The sequence below is a fragment of the Martes martes genome (genome assembly GCF_963455335.1).
Source record: "Martes martes genome assembly, chromosome: 9".
Lineage (NCBI taxonomy): Eukaryota > Metazoa > Chordata > Mammalia > Carnivora > Mustelidae > Martes > Martes martes.
In genome coordinates, this window is record NC_137896.1 from 64,691,153 (window position 1) to 64,715,408 (window position 24,256).

Below are 24,256 nucleotides of genomic sequence, written 5' to 3' on the forward strand. Positions count from 1 at the left end.
AATGTCTTTTGGCCCATCTGGCCCTGGGGTCAATAAGGTTCCAAGTGAGTGCCCCCAAGATGAAGGGAGACTCTGGGGACAGAGCGAGGAAGCCCCCCCAGGACACCATCCTTCCACATTGCTCCTGGAGCCCTGCAGTATCCTTCTAGGCAGAAAGAATGCTTCTCCGGGTCATAGGAGGGCAGCTCATCTGGATCCCTGGGTGACCCCGGCTCCCTTCTGGTCTTCAGCTCCCCTTCTGCAGTCCTTGAGGTCTTGCCCAGAGCAGCAAGGGCTCAGGCCCACCCTCCCCTGGGATAATGAGGAGATCTTGCACCTTGGAAGTTAACTGCTCCATCCAGCTCAGGCTCCTGGCTCAGCTCGGCCTCCTACCCACGGCTTTCCTCAGCCGCAAGTACCTTTCCCTGGCTTTGGAACCTGAGGTGACTGTTAACATACCCAGGACAGGACCCCAGCTAAGGACAGGAGCCTCAGAGTCACAGGGCTGACTCATAGCCCTCTCCCAGGACCAAAGCCATCTTGCCCACCTCTATTCCTTTGTTCTGCTCGGTATGCCTGTGGTCAGTGTCCAACCATCTAGGTTAACCCATCTGTTGGCTTGGGTCCCCCAGGTACAAGGTGTATACCTGACATGAATTTGGGTTTTTTTTGTTGGGGGGGGGCTGGGGGCAAAGGGGTAGTGGTTAGCCCTTCTGTCCACAGGGGAAGTCACTGACTGGTAACTGCTTTTAGGACAGATTCCTTAAATATTTGTGCAGACCTAATCTGTATTTTCTACTCCAATCTCCTAACTATATCCTGGGAAAACAAGTTTTCTAATCTGGGTTGGGAGAGGGTGAGGCATAGCCTTCAAGGCTTTTCAAAGGGCTACTAAGAGGTCAGTAAGGCCCCGAACAAGCACCACTTGAACCCCATGTGCCAACTCAGGAGAATGAACACACATACCTTCCCCACTGGCAGGACAGAAGAGGCTGGAACTAGTTCTCCACTCATCTTCTCAGCCATAGGCCTCTAGACCTCAGGTACAGGGTCTGATGAGAGAACCAAATTCCCTTTCCCCAATTTCCTTCAGAGTTTGAATCCAAGTCCAACCCTCTCATATCATAGACAGGGACACTCTCCCTCTGTTAAAAATTCTTAGGAATGGATGCCAAGGCCTAGGAATCACCGGTGCCCCGGGAGGGAAGCACTCAGAAGCAGTGCAGATGTTGGGGTGGGAGATGGAAAAACACGTCAGGTGGAGGGAGGTGGCCTGGGAGACAATAGGTTGAACAGATACTGGAAACCATCTCCCTGGTGTGCCTCCAGCCTGCTTTCCCTTTCTGAAAACTCCCCAGCTGCTCTCAAAGCAAGGGTGTGCTGCCTGGGCCCCTGCAAGGAGCTTCCTCATGCCTCTGCCCTCCATGGCCCCCTGCTTCATGCCTCCCTTCTTGTTGCTAACTCTTTGACCCTGGTAGGGCCATTCCTAGGGACTCCCCACTTCTCCACCCTCTGCCATGAGGAGGAGTGGGCCAAGTCTGGGCCAGCCCACCCTCAGCCTGAGATCTGTAATGCCAAGTCAGACTGGAGGCTGGGGACTGAGCACTTTCTCATGGAGCCCCACCCCCAGGGCTCTACCATGCACTGTGGGCCAAACGCCAGGCACCTTCCATCTGGTACCATCTCTTAGCATGTTTGTGGGCTCAGGGTGGCTCTGCGGGCAAATGGGGTTCCATACACCATTTCCTCCGTCTTCTCTACACTGGCCCCTTCTCATCACACCATCATGTCCACCCACTCTCTCAGCAACTGGGTTCACTTGCCTTGCCCCCATTCCCCCAAATGGTTCCCATGGCTTCTGTGCAGTGCTGCCTCTCCCCTTGAGGAGTCCTAGAGACCAGCCACAGTTTAGGCCCACTTCTATCCTGCCCAGGATCCTCTTTGCCCCTCGTCTTGATGTTGAGGACTGCCCCCTCCCCAACAAGCTGGGCCACCCCACCCTTCACAAAGCCCTCTCTACAGGGAGTCTGGATGTCCCTCAGGGGAGAGAAGTGGGAACTTAGGCTGCCTCCACATTCTCCCTGCATGGAAGGCCTCCCTGGTCCTAACCTTGGTCCTTAGTTCTCCATCTGTGAAATAGGAACAGTGATTAGGCTCTCACCCAACTCCAGGGGTTGTAGATGGAAACAACTGAAGATGCCAGAATGCTGAGTAAGGTAGTTATTTACATGGTGAGGAAAGGGGAGAAGGAATGAAAAAGGTTGCAGGGGGAGGAGAGGAAGGCAAACTGGTTGAACTGCAGCAAACCCAGGAGGGTAGGGGGGTGGCACCCCATATGGCAATATATGGTAGGCTGGAGGCGGGCTGAGTAAAGACATTGTTTCCTACATTTGGGTTCCAAACAGCATTTTGGTCCCTTGAGTGAGTCACACTATTTAGTGTGAATCTGGAGCAGAGCTTTGTCTTCTTTCTCCTAATATCCTGAGAGACAGCAGATGGGATCCATGACTTCACTCTGCAGACTTCTGTGCTGGGGGAGAGCAGAAACGGCTGGGCTGACAGGCCATAGCCACTCATCATCCAGCATTTACTGGGCTCCCATTGGGGGCCACACACTAAGCTACACAGGCAGATGATCGGGCTCTGACCTCCAGGCCAAGTCTGGGAGAGGCTTGATCTACAAGTGGACCAAATGCAACCTAAGTCAGTATAATTCAAGGTTTGGGAAGTAGCAGTGCAGGGCTGGGGGCACAGAAAAGCTAAATGCCTGGTGTCAGCGAAGTGACGCATGTAAGCTCAAGCCTGGAAGATGAGAAAAGTAGCAAAGGGAAAGGCATTTCTGGCACAGGGCACAGCACTGTGAGAAGAGCTGCCATGGAGGGAAGGATAAGGTCGCTCAGGTGAGCGGAGGTGGCCTAGGCACAGAGTTAGGGACAGGCAGGAAGGCAGGCTGAGCCAACTAGACTCACCACATTCAGAATGTGACCCAAAGGATAGGGACTGGCCATCCACAGAGGGCTCCACAGCTGCAAAGTCCTGTGGTGGCAGGATCAAAACCAGCCCCTGGCAGCTGCACAGCAGTTGAGGTCACAAGGCAAGTAGCAGGATCTGTCAGGCTTCCTGTTAAGAATGCCTATTGAAAGAGTATGATGCTCAACATCTGGGTGGCTCAGTTGTTAAGCATCTGCCTTTGGCTCAGGTCATGATCCCAGGGTCCTGGGACTGAGTCCCACATCGGGCTCCCTGCTGAGGGGGGAGTCTGCTCATTCTCTCTCTCTCAAACCAGAAAGAAAATAATATGAGGCCTTTAGAACTAATGATGGTGGTGAATGGCTTCTGCTTCTTGCATCCATTGATCCTGACAAAAACATATGCTTTAGGGAGATAAAAACGTAATGAAAATACTTCTGCAGTATATTTTGCTATGACCCTGTTCCTATACTCCTGAAATTTAAGAGTTATCATTTGAACAATCTCTTTGTCTCTTACTTCCTCTGACTCCCCCGAGTCAATGAAACCAGAGTTGGAAGGGGAAGAACACACTTGGTCTCTACAAAGGTTGGTAGCAAGATGAGCTCACGTGTACTAGGATACTCCAAGTAGTCTACCAGAACTATGGCTTCCACCTATAGAGGGTCCCAGTGCTAAATGGAGGGACCTGGAATTTAAGGACAGGAAGGAAGGTCCTCATGGATCCAAGTTCACAAATAATCTGGATGTTGGAACTCATTCACCTGTAAGTCTTTATTTATCAGAGCAGATAGAGGTACAGGATGTGCAAGGGATTTCAACCTCTCAGGACCAAGGGCAAGAAACCCTACCTACTGACTCAGGCCCAGTCAAGAGCCCCACTGGGGCTGCAGTGATCACTTCAGGCTTGTTGGGAAGTGAACAGAATAAGATCACATGAAGGCAAAGCCATCATCTCACCTCCTGGGCTAATGTCCACTCCCGTGTCCCATCTCAGAACCCCAGCACAGTCCAGAGAACAGTGGCAGCAGACTGCCTGGTTCTAGTCCTACTTCTACCACTCCCTGCTGTTGGACTTCTCGGTGCCTGTTTCCTCACCTGTAAAGACGGAATTACAGTACCCACCTCATGGCACCAGGCATCAGTGAGATAATCACCGGCATTACCACAGTATCTGAGCTTTTATTTTCTGTGCGTCACTGAGTGGTTATCAGAATAAACAGGAAAAGTCAATTTAAAACAAGCTAAAGAAATCCAAAGTTGCTTTTATTTAATTGCTTTTGCTAATGTAAGAACAGAACCGTGACAGCGGCTCAGCTCTATAACCCACCCAGCCCAAGATTGTTCTGGTAGTGGGGCCAAGAATAGGTAGAAGATCTTCCTCCATCAGTGACCTCTTCTTTAAGCACAAGGACATCTTCTATAGGGCATCAACATGCACCTGTCATGTTGAATGTCAAGAATTTAACCAAAGCCTTCTTGATCCTTCTACATTCTCAGCCGGTAGTATTGCCTTCTAAGGTTATGGACTCCAGGTCTGATACGTGATAGGTAGAGGAAAGCTTCCTTCCAAATTTTGAGAAGAGTGGTTGCAGAAGTCTGGAGTTGAAGGGCATGACTCTATGGACTTCAGCCACCTTCCCCCTTTAGCCTATCCCTCCAAGGTGAAAAAGAGTCAGTGTTCTCGAAACTCCCCTTTCCAGGTTTGGCTTTCTTCAAGGTGTACAACCATGGGAAGCATACTAGGGTTTGCACAAACACAGGACAATGCATCAGTTTTTCCTTTGGCCCCAGCATACACTGGGCCAGCATCTCTTAGGAGCAACCACTCCAGCCCTGCCTAAGCCATATTCATAAGTCATGAGTGGGTTGTTCGGGACCCTCTGCCTGTCCTAAACGATTCCTAAAAGCTTCATATATAGTCTCAGTCTTACTGTCCTTGGGCCTATTGGTGTATAATCCTACCTATAAAGTTACCAAACCCCTGACCTATGGATGCCTCTTTCAGATTTCATATCTTCCTCAAACTTACTACAGGAATTTCCAAAAGCAGTTACCTACAAGCTAATTCAAGAACGAAGCCTCATTCTGTGCAAATCACTGCTGAGACCAGCTCTGCAGGAAGTCAGGGAGGGAGGGCCTGGTGTTCAAGATACTCTCTCTATACCTATCACACATGCCCCCCTCTCTGCCCACAGCACCCCTTTCTGCCTTGTCTCAGACTCCTACACACTAGGTACCCCCCTCCCGGCTACCAGTTAGACTGGCAGGTGAGGCTCCTGGACTACAGACAGGTAGCCTGACTTGGATCTATGCTGTACCATGGGTCAGGACCCTGGACCATGGCCACGGAATGCTGTATACCCTCCTGCCTACAGATATTGAACACAGCCAGAGTCACCTCTGGGTTGCTCTATTTATTGTCACCTTGGCTGGAAACATTCTAGCGTATGGAAAGACAGAGACCTGATCTGGAGGGCAGGTAGGACATCAAATCTAAAACTACCATGGCACACAAGTATTGTGAGGACATAAGAAAGGGCTCAGAGCTCTGTCTTCAGTGATCACTGCTCCAGAGCTTGGGCTGGTACCAAGAGCCCCGCACAGTAGAGTCAATGCCAATAATCTTCCATTTTAAGCAAGAAGACAAGAAGTTGTGTGGAATGGAAATAGAAACTCTGAAGCATGGTCTTCATCATCTTGATGCCTAAGCTTCCTGGGAGAGCCAAGATGTTAACTTAGCTGGTTAACCCTGTTTCACTTCCAAGCACTGGAAATGGACATGTTGGGCATTGGGGTTTCTTCCCTGTGATTTGGCAAATTCTTCAAATCTCCATGTCAAATCAACAGTTACTTAAGTAATAGGTGCAAATTATTTTCTCCACAGGACTTACTGGCACATCCTTCAAACCACTTCATTTGTTCCATTCCTCTTCTTTGGCCTTTCTGGCCTTTTTGGATTTTCTGGATACAGGAACTGCCCGAAGCAGGATGAAAAAAAGAAAGGGGCCAGCTTTCACCTCCTGGTAACAGTTGTTCCCTGCCATCTATAATGGCCAAAGGGACTGGAAGATGACAACCCAGTCCTCTTCACCCTATCATGGGTTTGAACTTAGGAGTTCCCAAGTCTCAGCAGGCTACTCATTATCTGATGTGGTTCTTAAGAGGGAGGAGTTGCATGGGACACGCTCTCCCATAACTGCTCAGTGAAAGCAACAGCAATGTCCAAAACCAGCCCTCTGGCACTGCACAACTGTTGGTAGGCCAGGACGATCCTCAGCAAAGGGCTCTCAATTCTAACTCCCTAACAAGCCCAAGTCGTATGGACGTCTCCTCCCAACCTGGCAGGGGCAGCAGAGACTTCCAAAAGGAACTCCTTTACTAAATGCAGTGAGTAGTCCAACACAGCTACTTGGGTCAAGTCATAGTTAATGCTGGAGAAGAAATGCCTCTGATTCAGGTAGAGCCAGATCTGCTGAGGAACCTGGGGAGTCCAGGAACCAGACCCATAGATGCCAGAGGACAACGTTCCTCTTGCTGGTGCCGTATCACCTAGCCTAATGGTTTCAAGAGACCCAGAGGCCCATTCTGAAGACAGCTGGCAGGGAGGCAAAAATGGCGATCTTAAGAGGTCTTCAGATAAGTGGACAGCTCAGCAGGAGAGCATGTATGCCCAGGACTCACTGCACGGCAGCCATCACCAACCCGGTGAAGGAGGACATATCACTCAGCATTTTCAGGGTGCTGGAGGCAGGCGCTATGGCAGAAGAGCAAGTGAGCAAGAGTTACAACTTTGCCAGGTAAACATACCCAACCCTCTGACCCAATTGCCCCAACTCCTGAGAATTTATTCCAAAAAAGTAATTCTCCATAGGGGAAAATGCTGGACGGACAAGAGCATGTGTTCCAGCAGCCAAGTGGTTACCAGAATGTGGACTGTGCAGTCAGAGACCCACCTCTACCACTTTTTAGGGCAAGTGATGAATGCTCTCTGAGTCTTCTTTTCCCCCTCTGTTAAACACATTGACAGCCCCTACTCTCCAGGGATGTTGTGAGATTAAATGAGACAATGTGTGTAAAGTACTTCCAGTATAAGGAGTTCAACTACAAAGCTTAGCTCTTATTATTATGCATAAGGGCAGGAAAAGAAAGCAGGGAAAAGGAAAGCCTGAATGTTAAGGGTGACAGAGTTGAAGGAAGTTTTCCATGATAGTTCTGACAATACAGGTTTTCAGGTCTTACCCATTTCTTAGTTATGGAGATGGATGCCACAAACTGTTGAGCCTTGCAGCTTAGGAAGAAAAAAGCAAGGCAGAAGAGTTGGCCTTTTTTCACCAGGGTTTTCCCTACTTTTCTAGATTTCACCTCTGGAAAACTCCTAAGAGTTCCCTGAGATGCAGAAAATGTGGGAAGGTGGAAGGCATAGGAGAGGGGATATGAAGAAGGGTTTGACAATCAAAACGTAAAAGGATCTGCCTACATTTGCTCACCCTGCCCAAAGGCAGGGCTGTGTACAGAGGATTACTCTGTCCTGATTAGGAATACAACTGAGAGAGTGAGCCTCTTCTCCCAGGGGCCCCTGAAAGGGTTGCAAGGATGCCCCCTGGCTAGGCAGATCACTGGGCAGACCACAGTGTGGCTCAGAGAGGAGAAAGACCTTGTGACCATAGGCAAGGAATCCATTCTCAGGACTCTGATGCAGGGCACAATAAAACAATACAGTCTCTGTCTCTCCTCCTCCTCTGAAAGCTTTTCAGCTGTAAAGAGTACGTAAGAGTCCAGTTCCATAAAAGAAACACACAGTTAATATTTATCAGTGCCAGAAACAAAACAGATAATTAAGTACTTGCACAGACCTCAGAGAAGCCTAGCCAGTGTTTACGATCTTTTTCTTTTTCATTCTATCCATAAATATCGTAGTACGTAACCCAAAACTAAAAAAGTATTATTTTTTCCAATGTAAACACCATTACCACACATAAAAAAGTTAACAATTGGGACGCCTGGGTGGCTCAGCAGGTTAAAGTCTCTGCCTTCGGCTCAGGTCATGGTCCCAGGGTCCTGTGATCAAGCCCCGCATCGGGCTCTCTGCTCGGAGGGGAGCCTGCTTCCTCCCCTCTCTGCCTGCCTCTCTTCCTACTTGTGATCTCTCTCTCTCTCTGTCAAATAAATAAATAAAATCTTAAAAAAAAATGGTTTAAAAAAAAAAGTTAACAATTCCTTAATATTGGCAATTACCCACTGTTTGTATTTCCAACTATCTCATAAACATCATAAATGGGTGGTTTGTTTCTGAACATTCAAAAATTCAACTTCCCAGAGTGACTGGCTGGCTCAGCTGGAAGAGCATGCAACTCTTGATCTCGGGATTGTGAATCGAGGCCCACGTTGGGTGTAGAGATTACTTAAAAATAAAAATAAAATAAAAGTTCAACTTCCCAAAGTCTGAGGAGATTCTGAGACAGCCCCTACTAATCAATCCTACCACAATAATCACTAACTTAGGCCAACCTCCTCACTAGACCAGATAAGAAAACCAAAATTGAGAAAGGTTAGGTGATTTTGCCCAGGATCACACAGCGGGCTGAAGACAAAGGGCCCGACCCCATAGCCCACTCCCTTCCCTGATATCACACTGTTTGGCAGTGTGAACACTGAGGTAACCATTAGAAGCTTTCGAGTCAGCAAGTCTTAATCTAATAATGCATCCTTTCTCTGTAATAAAAATCACCACTAGAACCCTCCTAGTAATTATACACTCATTTTACTAAGATAAAAACTAACCTCTTAAGTTAATACCATCAGATCAGAAGTTAGATCTTGATCTTTATTTTGTGCTTCAATTTAGTCCTGTAAAACAATTCTCGGTGAGCTCTATCTAGCCTCTCCTCAGCGTGAACTAGTTCCCCCAGGCTGCAGCAAGCTGAAAAGGGTGATTAATAGAGAAGGTAGGTTTCATGACATGGTAGGGATATGCGTTCTGTTTGGGCATCAATATGGTATCAGCAAAGGTTAGGACTGCCTGAAAATAGACCCAAATGGCTTTATAGATAATTTCCACCAAACTATCAAGGAACTCATAATTTCTGTGCTGTATGTTTCAGAATATAAGAAAAAAATGCTTCCATCTCATTCTATAAGGATACGATACAATACAATTACAATAGAATTGTATTGTCTATAGGATATAGACATTGGATATACGGTCTATAGAATAATACAGTATCGTCTATATAAATACAATTGTCTATAAGGAAAGGTCTATCCTTATAGACAAGACAAATGGACAAGGAAAGCACACACACAAAAGCAGGGGTGGATGGGAAGAAAACTACATACCAATTTCACTAATAGACAGAGGCCAAGATCCTAAGTAAAAATAAAAGCAAATCGAAAGAGTAAATGTGTTTTCCCTCTGAAACACTTGGCTTCTTTCTTCTTTGTTTTGTTCTCTTTTGATTGGGTCTTTTCTATGGGTGCACAATTCAAATAAACTGGGGCATATTAAAAAAAAAAGAGAGAATAGGACATACTGAACAAGCTACTGAATCTGGAATTTAGATGATCTGACATTCGGAAATAATAAACAATTAGGATATAATAATTAGGAATTATTAAAATAATTCATCATTTAACTGATTCAGAAGAAATGCTTATGCTCATTCATCTCATTTGATTCCAGAAAAGCTATGAACAAAATTCAAAACCCATTATTTATCAAGAAAAATGAAAAGAATAACAATGATCGTAACAAACTAGAAACATACTTGACATTCGCTTAACTGTACGATCTACATTATCAAACAACTATATAAAACTAATGTGAGAACAGATGGTCACGGGGACAAAAAAGGCCCAAATGTGTGTAGTCATCAAGAATATGAACCTTGGGGGCGCCTGGGTGGCTCAGTGGGTTAAGCCTCTGCCTTCGGCTCAGGTCATGATCTCAGGGTCCTGGGATCGAGCCCTGCATCGGGGGCTCTCTGCTCAGCAGGGAGCCTGCTTCCCTCTCTCTCTGCCTGCCTCTCTGCCTACTTGTGATCTCTGTCTGTCAAATAAATAAACAAAAACCTTAAAAAAAAAAAGAATATGAACCTTGGAGCTATAAAGGCAAAGATTTGAAGATTTATTTTTTTAAAGATTTTATTAATTTATTTGACAGAGACAGAGACATCAAAAGAGGGAATACAAGCAGAGGGAGTGGGAGAGGGAGAAGCAGACTTCCTGCTCAGCAGGGAGCCCAATGCGGGGCTCGATCCCAGGACCCTGGGATCATGACCTGAGCTGAAGGCAGACGCTGAACGACTGAGCCACCCAGGCACCCCGAAGATTTTGTTATATAAAAATTTTTAATGTATGAAATAAATGTCCTTCAGACTTCAATAGAAAGAAAGAAAGAAAAAAAAGAAAAAAAAAGATAAGCAGTTGACTAAAGTATACAGAACTTGTATAATAAAAGATTAACATCTGAATGTATAAAGCTGCTATAAATCAAAGTAGAGACAAAATATGATGAACCATTCGTAAAAGACACATAATCTCATAAGTTATCAGGAAAATACACACATAAACAATTCCACTGAGACACATGAGTGGCTTAGTTGGTTAAGCATCTGCCTTTGGCTCAGGTCATGATCCCGGGGATCCTGGGATAGAGTCCTGTGTTGGGCTCCTCACTTACTCCCTCTGCCTGCCACTGGCCCTGCTTGTGTTTGCTCTGACAAATAAATAAAATCTTTAAAAAAACCAACAATTTCATTTTCACTCATCAAATTAATAACATTTTAGAACACTGATTTCCATACCTGACAAAGACATGGGAAAACAGCTATTACCATTGCTATGGCTTGAAGTGTAAACTGGCCGAGCCTCGAAGGGCAATTAGCCAGCACTTAGCCAGATGTCAGACACACGTACCCTCCACTTACTGGTCTCTGGACAGTAGAAATCCCCCAGAGGCACACAAAACTCAGGAACAAGGCTGTCACTGAACCACTATTTTCTGTATCAAAAACAAAACAGCCCAACTCTCTGACAGAAGATGGTGAAATATGCTTTCGTACAACCACCCAGCAAAACATGAGGCAGCGACTGACAAGAAGATAAGTCTCTACGTAACCCACGGGGAAACATGTCACAACATCTGTTGTAAACAAAGACTAGTTACAAAATGGTCCACATTCTGTGATTTCATTTTTGTCAAAAAAAAAAAAAGTAAAATAAAATAATGTACTTTGTATAGCAAGAAAGATCTAGAAGAATGCGTATTGCACTATTAATAGGGGATACCATCTGGGAGTGGTATCATGGGAAATTTTCACTTTCTAAATTACAGCATTTCTGGGGTGCCTGGGTGGCTCAGTGGGTTAAGCCTCTGCCTTCGGCTTGGGTCATGATCTCAGGGTCCTGGGATCGAGTCCCACATAGGGCTCTCTGCTTGGCAGGGAGCCTGCTTCCTCCTCTCTCTGCCTGCCTCTCTACCTACTTGTGATCTCTCTCTGTCAAATAAATAAATAAAATCTTTAAAAATAAATAAATAAATAAATTACAGTATTTCTGTAATGTTTGAATTATTTAAGCACAATCACTTTTCTAATTGAAAAAAAAAAAGGAATAAAAGAAAGAAATAAAACACCTCCACTTTTCTGGAAAAAAAAAAAGGCAGGGAAGGCCAACCATGATACCAATGAATACCAGGTAACAATCTCTGCAGTATTTCCCTCAAGAGGGGCAGGCAGAAGATGGTTTAGAACAGTTGGGAGCCATCAAGTGCCAATAAGGAGCCCGCCTCCCAGGTCCCAGGCAGGATTGGTGTGGTGGGAGTGATGGGAACAGGGCCAGTCCTTTAGGCATGGCAGTCTGCACAGCACCTTCACCCCCACAAGGAAGGCTGTGGCTGAAACAGTGCACAGTGAAAGAAAGCACACACAAAACTGGACCCCCAACTTTTTTTTTTCCACCTCTGATCTCTGAGTGGCTCTCAGATCACCATTTAAGATTAGAAACGTTTTACACGAAAAGCGCACAATGGAAATCAGATTGGCTACTAGGAACGGGTGGTAACTTTGTGGGTAAGAGCTACAGAAACCTAGTGTGTCCTAAAAAGATGACAATGAATGCCAAGAGCTGGAATGGCACAATGCTGGAAAGCTGACCAAAGAAAGGGTGTTAATCAACTAACTAGCCTCTACCACAACCTCTGATTGCTGAAGCCAAGAATGGGAAGAGAAAAACGAATGGAAAGGGAACATAAACAAAACTTGGAACATTGAGGACGCTACACACCCAAACACAGTTATATATTTAATTCCCATGACAACCCAGGGAGTGCTACGAAGAGACTCAAAGAGGTCCGTGACTTGCAAAGTTACAAAGTGACAAAGCCTCAGGTCTGGATTTGAATCTAGTCTGCCTAAAGTCCAGCGCACTGGCAGCTCCTCCAATCAGCCAGTGGGCCAGCCCTAAACTTCCCAGTATCAGAGCCTGTGTCTTCGGTCTTCCCCGGGCAGTACTCACCTGTGAGCTGGACGGCAGAGGCTGGGAGCTGGGCTCCTCTGATGGGGCTGCTCCCGAGCCCATGGGGCTCAGTGTCGTGATTCGGCTTGGTTGGCCACGCAGTGTCAGAGTAATGGTGGTAGGGACCTTCAAGCCTGACAAAGAGAGGAGGAAGGAGGGTTGTTTGTCACAGCCTCTACTTTCTCCTCCCGGAGAGTTTCTTCACATCACACACCAGCCCCTCAGCCTCCCACCTCAGTACCCTTCCCAACTGGGTCAGCCCCACCCTATCAGTCATTCTAAAAGAAACAGGAAACAGCTGTGCTCTTCTGACCTCTCCAGTGGATGGACCCACACAGCTGAATCCTTGAGGGTCAATACCAGGACCCTGCTGAGTTGGGTTCAACCACATGCCTTGTCCATGTGAGAGGGGAAGGTCCTAGGGAAAGATCCCCTACCTAAGAGTCCCCACAGCTGTCACGAGAGACTCACCTGATGCTTGGTTAGAGATCTGAGCCAGGCCAGGGAGGCTGCTTGCCAACTTAGCGAGGCCCCCATTGGTCAGCAGCTGGTGGATGGCTGTGGGTTTCCCACCAGGAGTGGCACCCAAGGAGGAGAGAGTGGTGGCCACAGGAATGGTACGGACAATGGTGCTGGTGCCCGTGGTGATGGCACCCAGGCTCTGCATGGGGGTGGGTAACTTCACACTGGTGGCCTGTGGGACACACAAGACCGGGTGATCAGAAGCTACTGCCCAACAGCAAGCAATGTTCAAGTATGGAGGACCCAGAGCATTTAAGGCTACCATGTACTGCACAGCCACTACATGCAAGGTACTCTTCCACGCATTTTCTATATACTATCTTATTCAATACTCAAAACAACCCTTTAAGAGAAATACTATCATTATCCTAATTTTACAGACAAGGAAACAAAGATACAGAGAGATCAAAAAACTTGCCCAAGGCCACACACTAAGTGATGGAGCTTTAACCTCTGGTAGCTCCTAGGCATGAAGTCAGAAAGCAGTCTGTTATGACCCAGACTCCAGACCCAATTTCCCCGCCAAAACCAACTAAACTGAGAGGGCCTCCTCCCCACAGCTGCCCAGCCCAGTGGAAGGAAGATGTGCACCTGTGGGGCTGGCCCTGGGGAAGGATTTGCTGGGAGGCCAGAGGTCTTGCTGCTGATATCCTGCAAGCTGAAGCTGAGGCCTTGAAGGAGGCTGCTGGCTGATGTGGCCCCTAGAAGAGGGTAGAACAGATGTCAGCACAGGCCCAATCCCTTATCCCAAGAGCAGCCAAATCCATCCACCCTCAACAACCAGCTAAAATGCCAATGCTCTTTCCCTGGAACATTCCCAGTGCTCTTGGAAAGACGCCAGGAAGGGCTCCACGAGCATGCACACTGCATGCTCACATGAGGAAAGGTACTCTGCTAGACACACTGTCTTGGATTTGTTCCACATATCCCAACCTGCTCCAAACCACCTACCTTACATTTTGAACAGTTTTAGGAAAACCAAAGAGAGCTTCAATCCCACCCACTTTTCAGAAATCTAAATTCCATCCTTTCCAGGGAAAAGGACAGCTTATTAAACAAAAAGAATTCCAAATACCTGATTTATATTTGGCCAAAAAGCAAAGAGGGAGGTCCTCCTGAAGGAGGACACCTGCAGAGCCTTGTCTGCTGGGCTCAGGCAACCAGCCCTCCCATGCAGGGTGGGGTGGCCAAAGTGAAGAGGTAAGTAGAGGCGGAAAGGTGCCTCGTTTTGCTAAAGCTAGTACATACAGCACAATCTCCAGTTTCCTGCAATCAGATGTGTTCAAAAACACAATGAACACAATACCCACATCTTCCACCAGCTATTTCTCCTTCTTCTAGTACAAGAGACACTACACCTGCAGACTGGGATATTTACTCACTGTAGATACTGAGACCAGAAACTCCCCCACCTCAAAGCTAATTCCAGCTTCCTATCAAGCTTCAATGAAAGCCTGCAACTCAGAGGAGCATCCCCCAGATTCAGCTGCTTTCCTCGGACCACCCTCCAGCAGCAGCCCAAAAGAGACTTTGCTGGGAGGCGGGGAATGCTGGGCTACAGATACCTGGGAGGGAGCTGCCAGGAGAAGTGGCCACCAGACGGCTCTGGAGTGTGTGCAAGGCACTGGGCGTGGTGCTGCTGGACACTGAGGACACTGGACTGGCCGAGACACCCCCTTCAGAAGCATTTGACCTGGAGACAAAGATAGGAGCTCTATTATCCAAAGGTCAGAGGGCAGCAGACCCTGGCAACACAGGGAGGGTCCATGGTGGGACCCAGCAACGCTTTCAGCAATGGATACTAGAATCTAGAATTTCTTTGTCTCATCTTCTGAATCTGGCCTCTAGTCCTTCTGAAAGTCAGCCCTAAAGGAGACTTCAAACCCTGAAGCAAGAGCTACAGGATGCTTTGCAAACTTTAAAAAAGAACTCTGAACTGACCCACCCCCACCCCCCAAAAAGACAAAGATCCCACTCAGAAAGAAGTCATATTCACAAAACTGACAGAATCTAGACTATCTTTCCGAAGCACTAAATGGACCAGGGAAAAGGTAAAGAGAAAGAAAGGAACAGAGCCAGAAAGGCCAAGAAAAAGACTCACTTGGTAGTGGTGAGAAGCCCTGTGAGCTCCTTGGCCCCTGCTGAAGCCTGCCCCAGTGTCATGGTGATGGGCTTCCCTCCTGCAGCTGCAAAACAGAAAACCCCAAGGCCAATGGTCAGTCCTGCCTGGCCATACTTTTCAGGGTTTAACAGCCCAGGCTAAATGCAAAATATTATGGACAAAGATTGGACAAAGAAGAAAAACAAAGAGTAAGTATAGCAGAACAGGGAATTATTCTTTTCTTCTATTTTTTAAACTTTCTGGAATATTTTACCTTTTTTTTTAAGGTTTTATTTTTAAGTAGTCTCTATATCCAACATGGGGTTCACACTCATAATCCTGAGACCAAGAGTCATGCTCTACTGACTGAGCCAGCCAGGCATCCCTGGAATATTTCTTATCTTTAATTGAAATTGATAAAGAACAAAATGTGATGATGCTTTGACCCCACAGCTCCCTCATATCTTCAGCCTGCCTCCCTGGTTCAGATCAGGTCATGGCCCACTTTTGCCCCATGTGCTACCGTGTGCCCTCTTTGCGCCAGGCACACCTTGCATTAGAGACTGAACTGTACAGCAAGTAGTCACCAAGAGAGCAACGTTATGTGGTCTGAGAGAGCTCAGTTTTTATTTAAACAGGCTAAGAAAAACTCACCTTCTGGAGCTCCTCCTTGGGAAGGAGTACAAGGCCCTCCAGCTGGGTCCCCTTGGGAAATAAGGGACACCTTAATTTTCGGTCGCTTGGAGGTCTTACTGCCAGGAAGAGGACTGGAAGGATGGTGGCGCTTCAGCTGGACCCTAAGATCCTCTTTCTCTGCCTCTTCTGTTTGTTCTGATGAAATGGGAACTAAGAGATAGAGCGAAGGTAAGGTCTTCCATAATCCAAAATGGCCCGAGAGACACTGACAGCACCAGCACGGGCATGACTGTGTCACACACAAAGTCACACCTCAAAGGCGACTGCTAGTGCTTCAGTCCCATCTCACTCAGGTCCCACCTATGGTAGAAGGCCACCGTGCCCTCTCAGAGGATGGGTCCATCCCCGCCCTTACCCTGTTCTGGAGTTAGAAGGAAGGGGGCTCTGAGTTGGTAGGAATAAAAACAAAGACGACACCCTGACCTGCCTAGCAAAGGCCAACCAAAAAAACAGAGGACTCACTACAATGGATCTAAGCAGTGCTTCCGGCACTCAATGTCATAATTTTCCTGTCTCAAGCCCACCCTCACATCACGCAGCTGGGGGACAGTAAACATTCCACAAAGAAGCAGTAAAGGACCACACTACCCAGTTCTCTCTAAAACAGAGAATTTCACAAGGCTCTCAGCATCCTACTCTGTCCTAAGAGCCCAGGGTTGAAGGTTTGCTTGCCAAATGAAGGCAACAAGAAGGATTATTGCCAGGAATCAAGGCTTTGAGTAGCTACTAGGCAAGGAAGCATTTCAGCCAAGACAACTTAACTGCTCCTGCCCAAAAGCAAAAGGGCAAAAGTAGCCCATGTCACAACTAGTCCCCACGTCCTTTGTACTAGGTACAGAGAAAGGCCAACTGTTCACACATGGGATTCCCCCTCTGCTGAATCAAACAGACTCATCCTACACATGGCCAAACCTCTTGGACTCTGAAGTTATTCTTCACACTTCCTCAGAGATTCCCTTCTCTTTAAAACCAGAAGCCCACCCCAGGTCCTCTTCTTAGCATAGGTAATCAGGGGTAGGATGGGGAGGAAAGCAGTAGTCATATGAGGAAGGCAGGCAGGAATGGGGGTGCTGGCCTGGGCCACAGGGCATAACCAGCTAGAAGGATCGCTGAGGGGATAAATGCATTGACTAAAATCAGAATAGGAAGGATGGTAAAAGGGAAAGGAGACACAGGTTTTATGCTGATAGTGGCTGGTGTGCTTGTAGCGGCCAGGATGGAAGCAGGAATCCAGAAGCAGGGAGAAAAACACACAAGGAAACTCAGGTTCACAGGCAATGGGCCACAGGCACACATAGGAGAAGCAGAGCCAAGAACCACAAGAGACAAAAAAGGAAAAACCATGACAGGCAAACAGAAAGTATGGAGAAAAACCCAACACTATACTATGGAAGAGTAAGTGAAAGGAGTCAACCAAGAAAACAATCAGAAGACAGAAAGAGGAAGAGAGAAAAGAATAGCAGGAAACCAGAGACAAAAGAGAGAGGCAGGATCGGGAATAAAACAAGGGAGACATGGAGAGAAGCAGAGAGCAGAGCGTGAAAAGGTGAGAGGAAGAGCAATACTCACCAAAGAGACAGGAGGAGGTGCCGGGAGGAAGAGTTTTCCTCACCAGCATATTTTGTTTCAGAAAAGCAGCAAACTGTGCTGGAATGAATCAGAAAGAATTACAGAATCACAGCCAGCCAGAGAAAGGAGAAAAGGAGAGGGAGTAAGAAAAAGATATGAAAATGTTCTAGAAAATGGTCGGTAAGGGCTTTTTCCAGAATTACTGCATGGGTTTGACACCTGACTCCTAGCAGCTCCCTGGTATCATCTATAAACTGAAAACAATAAATGTACCTGCCTCATGAGCCATTGCCAAGATTCAGTGAGCAACAGCAAGTCAAATGCCAGGAAAATGGCATGACACATAGTCAGGGTTCCATAAAATTTATCTATAATCATTCCCGCTTGCCTATGAGGCCCTGCCAAGCCAGGGCGCAATGGCTGCTGCTTGGCGCCATGATATTCTGGGGCCCATTTCAAACCCAGATCACCAATCAGCCTTCCAGAACTCCCTAGACTCTCAACTAATTATCCCCTCCAGAAGCACAGCCAACCACTGGTTCTCTCTTCATCAAAAACCTAAGTAAACACCACCAACCCAGAATGTGGCTCTGGCCACCACTTAAGATAAGGTTACAGACCATCCATGTGGCCCCAAGGGGCCTGGCTTGTTTTTTCTTTTTTGTCTTTTTGCCTTCACCAATCACTCACACATGCTCCTTGTTAGCCCCACTCTTAAGGGCACCCTCATAAGTGGCCTGAGTTTATTCTGACCCTTTGGCTCCCCTAAAATAAACACAGGGGAAGTGAGCAGATCAGCCTACTGTCACCTCTGCATCTCTCCACTTGACAGTCAGCTCTGGTGCTGCCTCCTTCCAAGTACCCAAGACTTCAGATAATACATGTTCCGGGATACATCATCAAACACAATGCCCAAAAGGCCTTACCTTGGGGCTGCCCAACCAGATCGAAGTGGGGGCAGGGGGCAAGCCACTGTTTCTTTTCTCCCTACCCAAAACACTGTCCCTTTTCTATAAGCTACGGTAGCACTCACTGTTCTCCAGATTGTACATACAAACATTTCCCAGCCTAATCTAAAGCCTATCTGCAGAAATCCCAATAAACTTCACGGAAAGGTCCCAGTGTGGAAACCTCAACTCTTCAAGGGCAAAACAAAGAAAGGGCATGATGCCAGCTGCACTGCCCTGGAATCTGAGGAAAAAAGCTCATCACCTCGTCCACATGACCTGAAGAGTACCCTGACTGCAGGAGTGGCTGGGCAGCACGAAGAACAGAACAAGTAGCTTCCCCAATAGGGAATCAGAAAAAATTTTGAGGCAAATACACACATAGTCAGCTCATAAAACGTAACCTCCCCAGAACACCAAAGCAAAGCTGTAATTACTGGAACTATACAGCTCCACTAATGCATGACTTTTTGTGATGTCTCACCCTTGAAAACAATCTCTGGTATTCATTTCAACCTAATTCTGTCTGGACAGAAATGTGGGAAAGGGTGCCTCTCACATGCCCCCAGAGGAAGCTACAGATACCAATACTTTTCAAATGCCACATGACCTCACTCCAAAAGATAAACCAAGAAGCCACTGGGCCAAGAAGCCAATACCTTGGGCCTGTTTGTGGGTCAGCACAGCTTCCGTCCGCTGCACGTGTCTCTTCAGGAGCTGAGCACTCCCGATCTGACTGGACTTCTGGGCAGAGGTCACTGTAGTCACTTTGGTCTTGGGACTGGAAGTGGGGCTGCTAGACACACTGGAAAGATCCTGAGCAGGGCAAGAAGGGTAAGAGCTGAGCCAGCTGCTTGGATCTGATCTCCAATTATCATGTCCCTCTGGAATTCCCTGCCCAGGAATTCTCCTCATAGGAACTCAACGGTCTACAGCACTGGCAAGGCAAACAAGCACCCCCAGAAGTGAAGGAACCAACTCCACAGTCCTACATCCCCAACCGAAGTGCTCCCTCTGCTCCCCACCTTCCTGTGTTACCTCCGAGCCTGAGGGTGAGGCAGGCAGCTTGGCAGCTGGTGAGGCAGGCCGACTGCCCCGCTCGGGAACCTCAAAGGCCAGGTCTCTTCGGGCTGCGTCCCGAGGCTTCTTCTTCTTCTCAGCATCCTGATCCCGAGGCTCAGAGCCCATGTGCCCATCAGCACGAGTGAGCACTCCAGTCAGAAAGTCCACAATCTCATCCTAGTGTGAAGAGGGCCCAGGCCACTCAGTCCTCAGTCTAGGGAACAGGAACCTCCTTGGCAGGTTCAACTCAATTCAACTGACTCGGCTTTGGCATCGGATGTGTCCTTCTCCATGCACAACGAGCCAAGCACAAACCCCAGCCTCAGCCAAAGACCAGCAGAAGCCTGCTCCCCAACGCCTCTGTAGGGTGGCACTCTGGGGTGGTCGTGCTCCCCCACTCCTCCATACACATGTCCGCTTCCTCCCCTCTCTTTCCCCTTTCCTTATGATTTAGTTCTATCAGAGGCTCCACTGGATACTCCTTCACCCTTCAGAGCCAAAGACACTGCTGCCAATAAGATCAAGCCTAAAAGCTTATAGAAAGACAAGCCTCGCTGTGAAAAACACATGAAACAACTGCATACCTGAATGCATCTGTCCACCATGCTCTGAGTCAGCCCCTCTGATTTCTTCTTTGCTTTGCTTATTCTAAAAGACAGAGAGGAGGAAATGTTTATTTTAAACATTCCATGGCATCATATGGAAGTGAGAATGGATTTCTCTTCTGTGTTGGCTATTTTCTGAGCCCAGGAAGGAGGACCACGTTAGCCCTCAGGCAGGTATCACCACTTCTCTAAACCTCATGTTCCACATCTGCAAAATGGAAACATAACACCTCGCTCATGGACTTATGAGTTTACAAAAATAATATATGTAGAGAACCAGAGAACATATGAAAATTGCCTAGGACTGTACATTCATCCCATACTTATGGCTTCCCAGATAAACTCTGACTTCTATGACCTCATCTAGAAGTCCCCCAACAAAGGCCCAAAACCTGAGATTACTGGATGCTGTTGCATGAGATTAGTAGTAGACAAAAGGTGGTCATAGGTTACTTCTATAAAGGTAAGAGAAAATAGTCACCTGGCTACATTCCCCTCTTTGGAAGCTAATTTTAAAACCCCTGGCTTCTGACTGAGGGTCTCAGCAGAGAGAAAAACAGGACTCCGAATGACAGGGTGGAGAACAATATTCTGGGCCTCCAAAATCTGAGAACCCAATTTACTGGCTGTTGACCTCTGACCCTATGTAGCACCCTCGTCTTACATATGAGGACAGCGGGTCCCAGAAGTTAAGTGGTTAACCCAAGGTTCTTAGCAAAGCAACCAAGACTGAACTGAGTCTCCTGATTCTCAGGCCAACACTTGAGGACCTTGCAAACACACCTCATAAGCAGCCTCACAACTTAACTCCCACTGAAGTGCTCCCATCTCTTGTGTTCCCTCACTGCTACTCAACACACACACATAGCCCCACATACATGCTACCCTCCTATAGATAAGAATGTCTGAATAACCAACAAACAAAATGTATTTACAAGAAAATATTGCTTTGAGCACCAAAGGATTAGATTCTAGACTCACAATAAACAGCCAAATGACAAAGACCAGAAGGACCTCTCTAAAACATCACTGGGTAAGAAACTGACAAGACCGTTGGGAGCAGGTACTTGTTTTAAACTCACTAGCTAAGGCACACAAATGAAATTAATCTCTAAAACTGAACATTAAAAAAAAGGAAGCCCAACAAATGACACACCTCTTTTTCAGGACATTTCATGAAAGCCTAATTAAAGGCCCTACAGGCAGCCAGTCTTTTAAGGGAGAAGTGGCCATCTCAACGACCTAAGGTGCCCCTTCCAAACTCCAGCTGTTTTTACTCCAAAATATATTAAAGAATGTTTAATACAAATAAAATCTACATTCACATACATCCTCAGTAAGAAATAAAATATAAAGAAGTGTCTACCCCAGTGAAAGCACAATGACCAAGACTGCATTCACCAAGTCTCAAATTATCTCCCTCCCGCTGGGTAACTACTAATCGCAAAGGGAAACAGAGTAACTTCGCAGTAGAGAAACCTGGAAGATGCCACCTTCACCACGTGGTCAAGGTTAATGTCACCAGTGATAAGACACATCAACACCATCATGTAGGCCCAGGGAGGATACACTGAGGGCTTATCAACTGACAGTCCTGCCAAAAATGCATATGCTCAACCTAATCACAAAAAATGTTAAAAACCTAAATTGAGGGACAGCCTACAAAATAAGTGGCCGGAAGTCTTCAAAATGTCAAGGTCATGAAAGACTAAAGAATACTATCAAACTCAAGGAGACTGAGGAGACAGGCAGCTAATAACATGTGATTCAGGACTGGACACCGGACAGGAAAAGGACATTAGTGAGCCAACTGACAATATCTGCAACTGTATCATACAATGTTAACGTATTAGAAAATAGTATCATACAATGTTAATGTCCTCATTTTGATAATCATACTCTGGTTATTTAAGATGTTCACATTTGGGAAATCTGAGTTCAGAGTCTTCAAGAAATTTTTGTACTATGTTTGCAACTTTTTATAAATCTGAACTAGTTTAAAATGTAAAATGGTTCCCCCTTTCACAGAAGCAGATTTAGTCTGTAGTTACATCACCACCTCACAGACCTCTCTCCAACACTACAACATGACTCTCTCACAGCTCTGGGGGAAGCCACACACACCTGAGATTATCGTCAGCTCCCCCAACCACCACCAAGCTGTTCTCAGCCCGAATCTTCTCCCGGAAATCTTCCATGGCTTCGGGATGACACTGCAAGGAATTCTGCCCAATGACAAAGAGGACTGGAGTCTTCATATCCAAGAGGGGATCATCCACATCCTAAAACATGAACAGGTTTTATAATTAGCCAGTTACTACTCACTGAGGACTGACCTGTCAAGTCCACTGAGCAGAGTCAACTGGGTAACTAGTCGCTGAGTGCCAGTTTGGGTAACGCATGCAACCCTTTATTCTCACCAGCCTGTGACCCAGCAATCAGCTGCACCCCATGCTTACCCCTCTGGGACCATCCACGGTAAGTAAAGGAAACCCAAGGCAAACAACTGCAGTGACGTACTCCATCACTGACACCTGGAAATATAATACAATAGTTTGTCTCAAGGTCAACTGACTTTACTGCAGCTACACCCTACCGAGAGTCCAGAGGTGGTCCAGATCTACCAGCTTGTCCCATCTCTATCTCCCTAGTCCTAATCCATAGGAGTACCAGCCATAGTGGCAACAGTAAGATCATAAGACACAAGATCCCAGGACACAAAATGGAGCCCTGAGAGAACTGCAGCAGAGGGCTGAACCACGGGATGGGAAGCTCAGTGCTTTCATCCTATTAATTCCCTAGACTTGAGTTTTCCTATTCACTTTTTCCTCCACTAATAGCAAATACAATCAGAAAGACACAAATGTTGCTCTTCATCCTTAAGCAAAGAAAATCTCTCCCTTCGGAATCTAATGGTTAGCTCCCAGGCACTTCAAATTTGTTTGAGCAGTTGCTGACTGAATTCTGTCATTCCCAGGACCAGGGAGTGTCAGGAGACAGCCTCCTTCCTCTATCAGCCCTAGATGTCATACCTGACCAGACCACACGAAGCAGCAGAGACTCGACTTATTTGATCCACTTGAGAACTGGGGCTTTGGGCAGGTCAGGGACACTTACACAAACGAATGTACACACAAATGTATGTAAAATAATAAATAGAAGATTCCTTAATGTCTTACAAAGGGACAGAATATGAACACAACATCAACACAACACAACATCAAATTACAAAGCTATTAAAATTTATGCCTGCTAGTATTTTTTTTAAGGTGGGAGAACAGTACTTACATTTGGGGGTGGGGGAGGAATTTTTTTTTCAGAGATACATACTGATATATATATGTATGTGTATATACATATACATATATATACACACATGCATATATACACACACATTACACATATATATCATAAATGATAAATATATATATATACATGCATACATATTACATATATATATATCACAAATGATAAATGATATTTGGGATTTTCTTATAGATAATTGGAGGAGACAGAAAGTGGACAGGGGTAAGATGAAAAAAGTCTGACCATGAGTAAATCACTGGTAAATCACTGTGAGGAGGCCACAGGATTTATTATCGGTCTGTTTTCCCTTTAATTTTCTGTTTAAAATTTCCACAATAAAGTTAGTCTTCTATACCTTAAAATGCATATATGTAGGCAGATCACCTAGCACAGTGTCTAGAACATAAAAAAGGACTCAATGGTAGCAATCAGCAGTAACAGCATCAGTATTCCATCCCAAGACAGCCTCCAAATGAGATGGCAATTACTTACGTGACAGGCCACCAGCGCTCCTGTATTCCAGCCAATCAAGATAATGGGTTTGTGGGGGAAATGGCTGTGAATCTTTGTGGAAGGAGAAAGAAGACAGTAAGACAGGAGGCTGGGCCAAAAGCAAGCTCAGCATGCTGGGGGTGCCATGGCGACCTGAAACAAGGGCACTCTCACCTCTAGTACTTTGCTTCTCACTGCCCCAATCATATGCTCCAGACATTGCAGAACTCCTACCCCACTACCGTTGTTCAGCAGATGGGTTGCTACAGGGATGACCTGAAGGAAAGAAAGTGGCAGTCATGCCAGCAGAGATTAAGTTTCAAATCTCTCAATTCTGCTTAACCTACCCTAAATCTCTTCAACCTTGGATAAGCACCATTAGAATTAAAAACAAAAAGACAGTGGGGGGAATGCTGAACATTTAAGTCCTCTATTTTGACTCCCTCCCACATTCTGTCTACTCAGTCTTCCAAGACTCTATTCCAACCCAG

General features: G+C 46.4%; 1 protein-coding gene across 4 annotated transcripts in view; it reads right to left on the reverse strand.

Moving 5' to 3' along the window:
- Positions 1-4,194: 4,194 nt before the first annotated feature.
- Positions 4,195-24,256, reverse strand: part of KANSL3 (KAT8 regulatory NSL complex subunit 3) — a 42,073-nt gene continuing 22,011 nt past the window's right edge. For 3 of the 4 annotated variants that reach the window (XM_080813493.1, XM_080813495.1, XM_080813494.1), the window contains exons 8-21: positions 23,940-24,041; positions 23,766-23,837; positions 22,427-22,501; positions 22,092-22,249; positions 19,947-20,010; positions 19,339-19,539; positions 18,960-19,116; positions 15,743-15,934; positions 15,089-15,173; positions 14,553-14,680; positions 13,579-13,688; positions 12,937-13,159; positions 12,466-12,599; positions 4,195-6,706 (exon numbers count right to left, since the gene is read on the reverse strand). In XM_080813493.1, the coding sequence (XP_080669619.1) occupies positions 6,686-6,706; positions 12,466-12,599; positions 12,937-13,159; positions 13,579-13,688; positions 14,553-14,680; positions 15,089-15,173; positions 15,743-15,934; positions 18,960-19,116; positions 19,339-19,539; positions 19,947-20,010; positions 22,092-22,249; positions 22,427-22,501; positions 23,766-23,837; positions 23,940-24,041 (1,722 nt within the window). In that variant the 3' untranslated portion in view covers positions 4,195-6,685. Of the gene's footprint in view, positions 6,707-12,465; positions 12,600-12,936; positions 13,160-13,578; positions 13,689-14,552; positions 14,681-15,088; positions 15,174-15,742; positions 15,935-17,353; positions 17,432-18,959; positions 19,117-19,338; positions 19,540-19,946; positions 20,011-22,091; positions 22,250-22,426; positions 22,502-23,765; positions 23,838-23,939; positions 24,042-24,256 lie in introns of all 4 variants that reach the window. The other variant, XM_080813496.1, reaches the window with a different exon arrangement.